This window comes from Epinephelus moara, chromosome 14 (genome assembly GCF_006386435.1).
Source record: "Epinephelus moara isolate mb chromosome 14, YSFRI_EMoa_1.0, whole genome shotgun sequence".
NCBI classification, from domain to species: domain Eukaryota; kingdom Metazoa; phylum Chordata; class Actinopteri; order Perciformes; family Serranidae; genus Epinephelus; species Epinephelus moara.
Genome location: NC_065519.1, coordinates 4,310,875 through 4,323,096, shown reverse-complemented (window position 1 = coordinate 4,323,096; position 12,222 = coordinate 4,310,875). Strand labels below are relative to the sequence as shown.

The 12,222-nt window shown below is 42.8% G+C and overlaps 1 protein-coding gene across 1 annotated transcript in view; it reads right to left on the bottom strand.

Annotated features, from left to right (window-relative positions):
- Positions 1-4,139: 4,139 nt before the first annotated feature.
- The window catches only part of LOC126401184 (uncharacterized), a 17,956-nt gene continuing 9,873 nt past the window's right edge, over positions 4,140-12,222 (bottom strand). The window contains exons 4-7 of the mRNA XM_050062300.1: positions 8,484-8,576; positions 8,069-8,398; positions 7,641-7,958; positions 4,140-4,944 (exon numbers count right to left, since the gene is read on the bottom strand). Of these exons, the coding sequence (XP_049918257.1) occupies positions 4,931-4,944; positions 7,641-7,958; positions 8,069-8,398; positions 8,484-8,576 (755 nt within the window). The 3' untranslated portion in view covers positions 4,140-4,930. The remainder of the gene's footprint in view (positions 4,945-7,640; positions 7,959-8,068; positions 8,399-8,483; positions 8,577-12,222) is intronic.

Below are 12,222 nucleotides of genomic sequence, written 5' to 3'. Positions count from 1 at the left end.
TATTGTCTCGTTTGAGGACATGGGGACTTTATTATTGTCTTATTTGTGGACATTGGGACTTTATTGTTGTCTCATTTGAGGACATGGGGACTTTATTGTTGTCTCATTTGAAGACATTGAGACTTTATTTTTTATCTCGTTTGAGGACATTGGGACTTTATTTTTTATCTCGTTTGAGGACATTGGGATATTGTTGTCTTATTTAAGGACATTGGTTTGACAACACCATAAAATACCTGTGGGCGTGGTCACAGGTGAGGTAGAGTACACCTGTGATGTCAGGTGTGGTCCCACGTACATCAGACTTGAACCTTTGAACCCACAGTTGTTTTCATTGACACAAAGCTCAGCGTGAAGTTGATCTATTAACTGTGACGCTGAGGTCTGAGAGTCTTCTACAGCTCTCAGTATTTTAACCGGGTGTGTCTGTGCTCTCCTGCAGGTGTGGTTCGGACCGAGCTGTCCCGTCACGTCAGCCTGTGGCAGAAGGTCTTCATCGAGCCCATAGCGTGGCTGCTGTTCCTGGACCCCGAGGCCGGAGCTCAGACCACGCTGCACTGCTCCCTGCAGGAGGGAATCGAACCTCTGAGCGGACGTTACTTCTCCTGCTGCGCCATGCAGGAAGTGTGCGCCCGGGCCCGAGACGACAACATGGCCCAGAAACTGTGGGAGGTCAGCGAGAAGCTATGTGGACTCTCTTAAGGTGGAATGACCACAAAGGACTTTTTCTGTGTTTGTGAAGTCCAGGAGCAGGAACAGTTTCCTCCGGTGTTCCAGTGTGATAAGTTCATGTTCGTATAAGTTGGTTTATAAGTTTTGCTGTACAGCATTTTGTAATTACAGTATTCCTCTCACATCATCACTGCCCACATATAACTGTGGATTTTTATTTTATTACTTGAGAAAAATGTATTGTTTGGATTCACTTAATATAACAGGAATCTCTGTTGGCAGTTCTTTTTGATTAATTTGCTCAAATTTGACTAAATTTTATTTTAACAAATCTGAATTCTGAAGCAAATGTCAAACTTTTCAGAGCTGACTGATATCAAATGACACATTTCCTCTATATCTGAATATATATATATTAAAAAAAAACAGCTGTTAAAAAGTTAAATATCTTGTAAAGCTTACAGTGTTTTTAAGTTTTATTTTTACTTTATCTCTTTTATTACAACCTTTAGTCCACCTGGTGTGTTTGTAGTTGTAGATTGTACAAGTGTCGTGTTAACTTGTGTAATTGTCTCAATAGAGTTGATAAAAAAATAAAATTCTAACAGAAGAAATGTGAAACACACGAAGAAGTGTTTGGTCTACATTGCTGGTTCCCAAACCTGGGGGTCCCGGCCCCCAATAGGGGTCGCCAAAGCTTCACGGGGGGTCATGAGGCTTTCTTGATTTTCAGAGGTGTAAAAAAGCTTTTTTTTTGTGCTAAAACATATTAATGAACGCTCATTTAGATCTTATTAGTGGTGTTGATAGGTTAAATTCAACTTAAAAGGCTGTGTCACCTTTTTTACGAAGCTCAAGACATTTTTTCTTTTTTGGCCAAAAATGGCTCTTTTGATGGTAAAGCTTGTCGACTCCTGGGGACACATTGAAGTCTTTTGAGGACTTAGGGGTTACCAAATTCTAGCCACGCACTTTTTCCGATTTTCACAGTTCCGACATTTTATACAGTCTAAACAAGGAGGCTCTCTAGATCGACCCAAGAACTCCTCATTGGAGTCGTTATTGTTTGACGACAATCTAGGTAAACACATATCACAAATATACAGCTTACTATTTAAACATTCCAGGGTTAATACAACAGTCATGTGGGAACAGGACCTGAGTATTCAGATCATAGACAAATGCTGGGGTGAGATTAATGAGCGGTCAAAGAGAATTTGTATCAATACCAGGTATAGACTCTGCAATTCCAAATTTATACAGTACATAGGGCCTACTTTACACCTGAGAGACTGAGCCGTGTTAAAACCAATTCTTCCCCTCTCTGCCCAGTTGTAAACCAGAGCTCATACACATGGTGTGGTCTTGCCCTAAGCTTGGACAGTGGTGGCTTGAAATTGAGAACATCCTCGAAATGTATTGTTACAGGATATATCTTTAACACCTGGGATCACAATGTTCTAAATCTGACTGATCTGAAGCTCCCTTCCCAAAGGACAAAGGGTTTTGTGAGCCTAGCCATTACAGCTGCCAAAAGATGCATCACGAAGATCCCCCTGATATGGTGGTGGATTAATGAGGTCAATTCATGCGTTCCCCGAGAGAAAATCACCTGTGCTATTAGAAGTCGCCCACGGCTGTTTCATAAGACTTGGGACCCATGGATGACCTCTCTCTTCTCATGGCACTGGTTCTATACTGTGTTATGTTGTGTTTTGTTATGTTCTGTATGTCATCTCTGTCTTCAATGAATGTGAAAAATGAATAAACAGAATTTTCACAAAAAAAAGGTTGCCAACTCGTGAGCTAATAGAACAATGGCTGAGCCACAGGGAGAAGAAAACATTACATTAAAGGATTGTTAAGTATGTGTGATTGTTTAACATTTTAAATATACATAAATCAGAGAGAATCACATTAAAAAGTTCCTTAAAATATCAGGAAAAGTCATCTTTGATTAAATAGAACAAAAAATAATCTGCTCAAACTTCATCCAAATCATTGTTTTGCAAAAACTTCCTGCAGTTACGGCATCAACTCATTGAGTTAATTGTACAGTTTATCAGTTGTTATGTACTGTCTTGAATATAATAAGAAATATCGTCAGTTTACTCTGATAGAAAAGACACCCCAGAAGAAAGGAGGTTGGGAACTGCTGCCCTACATTATTGAGGACATGCTGTGCTGCTGCCACCTAGTGGCTGATGTCTGAAACATCGGACTGAATCATTTGTGAAGGAGACATTCAGATCAGTAACAACACAGTTGGTGCTTCTCAAAGTCAAAGAGGTAAACCTATACAGCTACGCCATTGAATCTGACCAAAGGACTGCTCCTGTGTCAAGGATCCTTCAAATTCTACCAAGGGACGCGTGTTTCAGTCAGAGGATTTGTGTGTATCCCAATTCTTTATCCACAATTTGCCAGAATTGAAGGCAGGGCCTCTTCAATGACCAACACATTCTCACTCCGACATATTGATGTTTTGGTCATGGACTTTCAACGTCCACATACGACGTCCAAGGTATCCTGGGTGTGTTGGTTGTTGAAGTTCTCAGATGAAGTGTTAACTTCAGCCTGTTACATGCATTGTCTGTTTTCAAGATATACTTCTGTTTTCACAGGAAATTCAATGTTTACATACAGTCTCTTTCAAAATAAAAGCACTACATCGGTGCAACAATGCAAATTGACGTTTTGTTTCCCCAACAACAAACACACGTGGTTGGATTTAGGAAAAAAAAACAGGGTTTGGCTTTACAATCTTACGGGATGCAAACCCCACTCTCGGGTGAAACAACTTTTAAGGTGGAACGTTAACTTGTAATGTTACTCAATGCATGAGTTGATGACGTGAATCCATCAGCACACCTTAAATTTCACTGACAACTTTGACCATCACTTTAGTTTTTATATGACACACACTTTTAGTAATGAGTGGATCTTCAAGTGTTTATATATGTTAATTTCGACCAGGTTATGTGAAGGTCATATATTCTAATCCTCACTTCCTGTGGGCTACAGCAACACTAAACCCCTGAGCTTGCCTGAGAAGGACTAAATGCACAAAGCTGCTATTTTTAAATATCCCATGGAGAGAGACTCTCACTGCAGCCTGTTCTATTTTGTTCTGAAAATGTGGGCGTGCAGCCTCGTTCTGTGGACGATAAACCAGGTGCAGACTTCCATCTGTGTCACCGCTGATGAGGAAATACAGCGAGTGCTGGACGGAGCAGTGAGTGACAACAACCCCGCCCACATTTAAGAGGACTGTCTGAACAGACCGAGGGTCTAGGTACCATGTCTGAAGGCTTACCGCTGGTTCCAGAGGTACTATACCGACAGTGTTTGGTGGAAACGGGGCTTTAAATGAGTAATTATTAATGAGACATGGACAGTGGTGGAGGAGGTATTTAGAGCCTTTACTGCAGTAAAAGTACAAATACCACACAATTAAAGTCCTGCATTAAAAATATTCCTTCAGTGAAAGTATGTAAATAAAACAAGAACAAGAGCTGATGAGAATAAACACATTTGTAAATCACACAAAGTTGAAAAGCATGAAAAGAAAATACTCCAGTAAATCACAAGTACCTCAAATTTGTACTTAAGAACAGTACTTGAGTAAATGTCTTGAACCGACACTGCTCACGTCAATAAACTGTTCAAGTGTGTTTAAGTCAGTAACTTATGTTGGGTTTACACGGGAGTGAGAAAGCATACAAAGTTAATGCAAAGACCAGACAGCCAGGCAACACAATGACACAAACGTGCGAAATTTGCAATATTTGCTCAGGTTGACATTTTCAGCTTTTTCAATTCCTTGTAATACACTATGAACTGAGTGAACGTTAGCTGTTAGCTGCCCTTCCCAGTTAGTTAGCACAGCTGTTAGGACAGCGGTTAAGGACGAATATTCGCAAAGTGTGTAATACTCCCAACACTCCAGCAACTTTATAATCATGCAAGGTAAAAATCAGCATGGCGTTCGATGTGAACACAACATTAAGCACATGAACTCAAAAACTGGGAATTCAAAAACACTCAAAACAATCCCTCTTTAGTTATTTTACACAACAGACACCCTGATTAAGAAAAAACCCCAGAGCACCCCCGCTGAATCCAGCGATGATCCATCAAAGCTTTAACAACAGACAAGTGAGACACATTAACCAGAGAACACTACACTGGTTCAGTGGAGCTACTCATCAACTGCATGTTCACTGTGACGTCTGTTTCATCTTCGGCCTGTTCTTCTTTAAAATCCTCTCCCTGCAAAGAGAAGACAGTCAGCACAGATTCCTGCTGGACACAACACATGGACAACGTAACATTACCGTCTTCTTCTGTCTGTTAATGTGACGGCTTTTTGTCACTCAGTCAGAGAAGACTTTCTGTTAATGTTCCTCACAGCTTCATTTAGATGTTTACAGAAAGAGACTCTGGCTGATATTTAGCACTTGGTTAAGAAGAGGAAGGAGTATCACTGCTGGAAAACTGTTGAGTTGAAAAGTCCTCTCTCAGGCTGCATCACTACTGGATTTGAAAGGAACAATATTAAAATGGGTACTGCGGTCCAAATTTGATATCTGAGAGTGGTCTACCCATGGCCCTGTGCTGCCCAGACTCCAATCTCAAGTGGGTTGTCAGGTTGAGGACACTGAACCTACACGAGCGCAAGACGAGCACAACTCTAACAATAACAAGCGACACTGAATCCGACAGGCTAATGTATATGTTTACAATGTATTTACTGTTTGCAATGTCACACTAGTTGTTGCTAAGGTAGTAAACAAACTCAATCCAAGAAAAAATGTTGGCACTGCACATTTCTGCAAACCATATGTGACATTTGTACATTATTATGTAGCCATTATGTTGAAACTTCACCATTCATGTGGTTAAGTTTAGGCACAAAAACCACTTGGAGATGGTTGGGAAAAATACTTAAGATACCCGCACAATTGCCACTGGAAATTCCATCATGTGTCGTTAACACCCAGGTTTGGTGGCGCAATGTCTGCTCAAAATGCTGCTGGAAACACTGCAATGTATTGCTTAAAAACACCCAAGTTTGGTGGCTAAAATGCCACTGGAAATGCTGCAATGTGTTGCTATAAAACACCCAGATTTGGTGGCACAATCTCCATTGGAAATGCTGCTGGAAACACTGCAATGCTGCAAAACAACCAGGTTTGGTGGCACAGATGCAGCTGGAAACTTAGAGATGCAAAGTTAAAAAACACCAATGTGTTGTGGCAGAAACTGTGCTTGAAACGCAGCTGGAAATGCTTTGATGTGTCACTGAAGACACATGAAAAGTTGAAAAAGTCACTGGAAATACTGCTAGAAATGCTGTGATGTGTCACTGAAGACACATGAAAAGTTGAAAAAGTCACTGGAAATACTGCTAGAAATGCTGTGATGTGTCACTAAAAAACACCAAGGTTTGGTGGCACAGATATTGCTGGAAATGCCACTGAAAATGCTATAGTGTGTTGTTGAAAAACACCGACGAATGGTGGCACAACTGCCTCTGGAAACTCTTACAAAAATTATGATCACAAGATGTAAACATGTCATTGTGTTGTGCAAGTGCTGGAGGTTCCTGTTTAATGCTATAGCAACTGCAAGATCAGCAGATGGTTAAGTGCAAAGGGAAGTTTGTCATTATATATGTAAGAGGAAACGAGAGAAACAGAGGGTCGGAGACAGGACAAGGGCAAGGTAACCCGGAGGACAGTGAGACAAGACGTCACACCAACTGATAACCATTGTTATCAATGAAGTGTGTATTTGATAGATTAGGGGAACTGAAACCCCCAAACTCCAACGCCCAAATATACTGTATAAAAGCTTGTAGTAAACGCTCCTCACATGGGTCCATGTCATTGGTTCGACAGCCCATTGGTTCAACATCCCATTAGTCCGACTGTCCGCGGTGCTGAACAGCTCGCAGCGGGCGTATGGTGCGCCGCGACCAGCTTGAGGCGGAGCAGGCTCACGGCTTATGTGTTTGTCACTTTCTTTTTCATTTTAACCCACACCATGATCTTTTCCTGACCCTAACCAAGTGGTTTTTGTGCCTAAACCTAACCAGACCTTAACCACAGGGCATCATGATGATTTCGGAACAGACTTCGGAACAATGAGTTTAATATGGTCGGAACAATGGGATGTCGAACCAATGGGCAGTCGAACTTTTCTCTGTAACCTCATCTTGTGTGTTGCACTGTGAAACACTCCTCTTGTACAAGATAATAAATTCTGTTAAACTTTGATATTTCGGCTCCGGTCTCTATTTGCTTTAAAGGTCATTTCAAAGAAATTCTTATGACAGAAACACTGCAATGAATTGCTTAAAAAACTCAGGTTTGGTTGCACAAACATTGCTGTAAATGCAGCAATGCATCGCTACAAAAATAATTAAGTGTGGTGGCACAGTCACCGCTGGAAAAGCTGTGATGTGTCACTAAGAAACACCCAGGGTCGGTTGCACAAAGGTGGTTGTAAACACAGCGATGCATAGCCGTGTTGTATTGCGAAAGACACCTTGGTATGTTGGCACAAACACAACTGAAAAAGCTGTGATGTGTTGCTAAGGTTTAGTGGCAACTCCAGATGTCAGCGCCTATACATGTTATTAGAACTGTGTCACTTTAGAAACACATGAAACGTACAAATGAAACGTATCCATGGTTTGCAGACATGAACAATACCAACATTTTCCTCTGGTGACTGGCTGCATAACCAGCCATATCCCGTCTGCTCCGTTAGCATGTGTTAGCATGAAGGTGTTAGACAGCCTGAGTTGGGATCACTTCTTCAGCTGTCTCAAATACTTGCTGCCTTGATAACCCAGCTGCACATGAACCACAGAGAGATGTTCATGTTGGTGATGTTGAACTAGTGATACAATATTTCCCTGGATTTTACTACAACCTCTGATCTGTATCGACAGTACTGACCTTGGACATTGAGGTGTACGAATATCTGCAATAGGACGTCTCCGTACCCGCAGACAGTGCAGAAGTATATGGAGCTGTCTGCCTGAGTGGGTTTAATCAGGGTCAGACTGAGATCTCCAGTTTGCAACAGGTTTTTATTCAGTTGGCCCCTGTAAGAGTTTTTCTTCTTCCCAGGCTGGTTCAAATTGGCTGCAACGAGTGTGCCAGTGTCCATACGACACCACTCCACTGTTGCATCTCCAGGCAGCTTAACACAAGTCCTGAATGGCAGTGTGACAGATTTAGCACACTCCCTGACCTCCACTACCTTAATGACAGCTAGAAGGAAAACAAACCACAACATCAGTTTTCAGTTTTACACTTTTTAGCAGAGGTACTGAAGTTAGGAGGAGCAGTGGCCTACACTGACATCCATCTACAATACTGACATTTGACAGTGAGCCGTATGACTTTCTGCATCCAGACTTTTGTGTGCGAGTGGACGGTGCAGATGTAGGTGGCACTGTCTCTACTCCAGGGTTCTCTCAGGGTCAGACTGAGGTCTCCAGTTTTCAGTGGCTCTTTCTCCATCTTTGTGCGGTCGCAGTAAAACTCGTCCTGCACAACAAGCAGGTCACTGCCATTCTGATAACTGTGGATCATCATGGGCTTGGGGGCACAGCGGCTCCACTCCACTACAGCGCAATCAGGCAGCTGGACTTTGGTTTTGCAAGGAAGCTTGACAAGCCACACCCCCTCTTCCACCTCCACCTGGGAGACTGAGAGGACAAGAAACAGCTGCATACAAACACACAAACTGTACTAGAAGCTTTCAGAGGTAACAGGTGACAACATACAACATACCTGGAATGGTGTTGTACCAAAAATATACTGCTAGACCCGCAGCAAAGACAACAGCCAGGACAGCAAAGGCTCTAGCAGGGAAAGTGGGCAGTTCTGTGGGCAACAAAAACAAAAACATGAGCTTCACACAAGCCTAAAACAATTATTTTAATGCTTTATGAAACATTTATACTGAGCAGCAACCTCCAAGACTGAAAAATTAGAGGCAATGGGGAAGTGCAAAAAACTGCAGTTGCATGGCCACTTGAGGCTGACTCCAAAACAGAGTCAGTCCCCACAGACCCCCATGTTAAAATGCCCAACTTTCCAGCAGAAATAAACATGTTTACAGCCTGGTACAAAAAACAGTTTCTGTCTTTATAGTTAATTTCAACATTTATGACAACTGTACAGAGGGTGAATTTTTTTTTTTAAATTACCCATTTACATTTTATTGAGGCCCGAAGTTATGCATAATTAAGGGCACAGCTTTTGAGTGACAGGCTGTCTGCGAGGTACTGCAGCACTCTGCGAGTTAGATCCACGCCTAGCTCCTCAACAGCTCCACCCTCTCATCCAAATAGGGTCACTCCTTAACTCCAAAAAGCCCAGATGGAGAGGGCTGAAATTCAAACTCAAGGCTTCAAAACAGCAGTCCACAAACCAATAGGTGATGTCACGGTAGCAACCTCCATTATTATATACAGTCTATCAGTTATAGAGACATGCTGTGACAACTGGATATCACGTTCAAAAAACATTCAAAAAACTGTTTTAGTTATTTTGCATGAGAGATTTCTGTATTTGACTTTTTGCCCTCTTTTTATAATTATTATTTACAGTAGGAAAACGTCATATATTTCTGTTCTCCAATCATTTGAATCAAACTATTGACAGTTGTGGGGCAGTTTGTTCATGTTACCACCACTGTCACCGAAATTTTATCACACCATGACCACACAGTTCTGCTGAAGAGAGCCTTTGTGTGCAGAACTCTAAAATAAACGTAAGATTGTTGCTTTCCTGACTCTAAACGCAATTATTACCCATTTTTTTCATGACAGTAGTAGTCTAAGTGGGCAGTATTACACATACAAAATCTGAAACTTTGAAATCTTGTTAGATAAATCTTTTTGTTGCAAATCTTTATCTTTGTATCTCCAGTGTACAATTGGTTGGGTGACCTCATAGTCTCAAGTCTTGGGCTTGGTTGGCCCAGGGGTCTCCTGAAGCAGCAGACAAGTATCAGTTGGCCAGAGGGACTGCAGCTGTGGTGGCTGCTAAAACAAAATCCCAGGTGTGGGCGAAGTTCAGGGAGGCTATGGAGAAGGACTTTTAGTTGGCCTCAAAGAAGTTCTGGCAAACCGTTAGATGCCTCAGGAAGAGAAAGCAGGGCTTGTCTCAGGCTATCTTCAGCAGGGGAGGCGAACTGCTGACCAGGACTGGGGATATTGTTGAGCAGTGGAAAGAATGCTTTAGGAACTCCTGACCCTGGCCATCACAACCTCCACGGAGGAGGCAGAGTATGAAGACTCAGGGGAACCCTTGTCCATATCCCTGACAGAGGTTGCTGAGGTAGTCAAAAAGCTCCTTGGCAGCAAGGCACCAGGTGTGGACAAGATTCACCCTGAGATGCTGAAGGCTCTGGACATTGTTGGGCTGTCTTGGCTGACACACCTTGTCAGTGTTGCTTGGAGGTCAGGTATAGCACCTGTGGAGTGGCAGACTGGGGTGGTGGTTCCCCTTTTTAAAAAAGAGTTTGCCCATCCAGTCTACATCTGCTTACAACAACGTCTCATGGGGAGTCTTGTGGGGGGTACTGATGGAATACAGGGTATCAAGATCACTGCTACGAGCCATCTGGTACTTGTATAACCAACCTGAGAGCTGTGTCCGCATTCTTGGCACAAAGTCAAACACGCTCTCAGTGGGTGTTGGCCTCCGCCAGGGTTGTCCCTTGTCTCTGATCCTGTTTGTGATAGAATGGACAGGATCTTGAGGCGCAGCCGTGGGGAGGAAGGGGTCTGGTTTGGTGACCACAGAATTGCATCTCTGCTTTTTGCAGATGATGCGGTTCTGTTGGCTTCATCACACCGTGACCTCCACGATGCACTGGGGAGGTTTGCAGCCGAGTGTGAGGCGGTTGGGATGAAAATCAGTACCTCCAAGTCTGAGGCTATGGTTCTCTGCTGGAAAATGGTGGATTGCTTCCTCTGGGTTAGGAGAGAGTTACTGCCCCAAGCGAGGGAATTTATGTATTTCGGGGTCTTGCTCACAAATGAGGGTAGAATGGAGTGTGAAATGGATCGGCGGGCAGACTGTCATGGTGAAGAGGGAGTTCAGCCAGATGGCAGAGCTTTAAATTTACTGGTTCATCTATGTTCCAACCCTCACCTATGGTCATGAGGGAAGTGACCAGAGGTAGGTTCTAGGATACAAGTGGCTGGAATGAGTTTCCTTTGTAGAGTGGCTGGGCTCGGCATTAGAGATAGAATGAGAAGCTCCGACATCAGGAGGGAGCTCAAAGTTGAGCTGCTGCTCCTTTGTGTTGAGAGGGGCCAGTTGAGGTGGTTTAATATCTGATCAGGATCCTCCTGGGCGCCTCCGGTTAGAGGTTTTCCGAGCACATCCAACTGGTAGGAGGCCCCGGGGCAGACCAGAACATGCTGGAGGGATTACGTATCTCATCTGTCCTGGAAACGCCTCTGGGTCCCCCAGGAGAACCTGGAAAGCGTTGCTGAGGAGAGGGACGTCTGGAGTACTTTGCTAAGCTTGCTGCCCCTGCGACCCGGCCTGGATAAGCAGATGAAAATGGATGGATGGACTGTGAGCTTTTGCACATTCCATCCTCTTTTGTTTCAAACACTGTATAGTTCTTTTCATTGCAAAACAGATATTTACATATTTCTGTCTTTTTCGCTCATTTTTTTTAGAATTTAAAGTTAAAGAAGCAACAGACAGCATTTTTGCCTATATATATCATTATGAACATAATGTGGGTTGCACAAGGTAGTATACACAGTAAAATCAGACAATCAGCGTTTACATAGGTTACTTAATGGCTTTGCAATCTTTGCAATAAGCTTCTGCCAAAGAGCATGGATACCAAGAGGCGAAGCTCCGTTGAATTTTTGCCAACAGCTACTAGGAGCGCTGTGGTAGCGCTGCCGCCATTTTGGACTGTTGAGCTTGGACTGTTGCGCCCAGACAACATGCAAGATGTCAAGGAGAGAGGAGAAAAAAAGTCAAAGAAAACAGTGTAGTGCAATTAACTGCAACAACTATTAGTGGAACACCCCGCACCTGGCCTTCCNCAATAAGCTTCTGCCAAAGAGCATGGATACCAAGAGGCGAAGCTCCGTTGAATTTTTGCCAACAGCTACTAGGAGCGCTGTGGTAGCGCTGCCGCCATTTTGGACTGTTGAGCTTGGACTGTTGCGCCCAGACAACATGCAAGATGTCAAGGAGAGAGGAGAAAAAAAGTCAAAGAAAACAGTGTAGTGCAATTAACTGCAACAACTATTAGTGGAACACCCCGCACCTGGCCTTCCACCGTTTCCCGAAGGATCCCGACAGGTAAGAACTCCTGAGGTGTAAGTTTTAAAGTGTTTTAATATCAATTTAATATGCCAGTTTTGGAGGGAAGGTAACACAAACACACACATATATATATATATATATATATATATATATATATATATACACACATATATACACATATATATGTATATACATATATATATATATATATATATATATT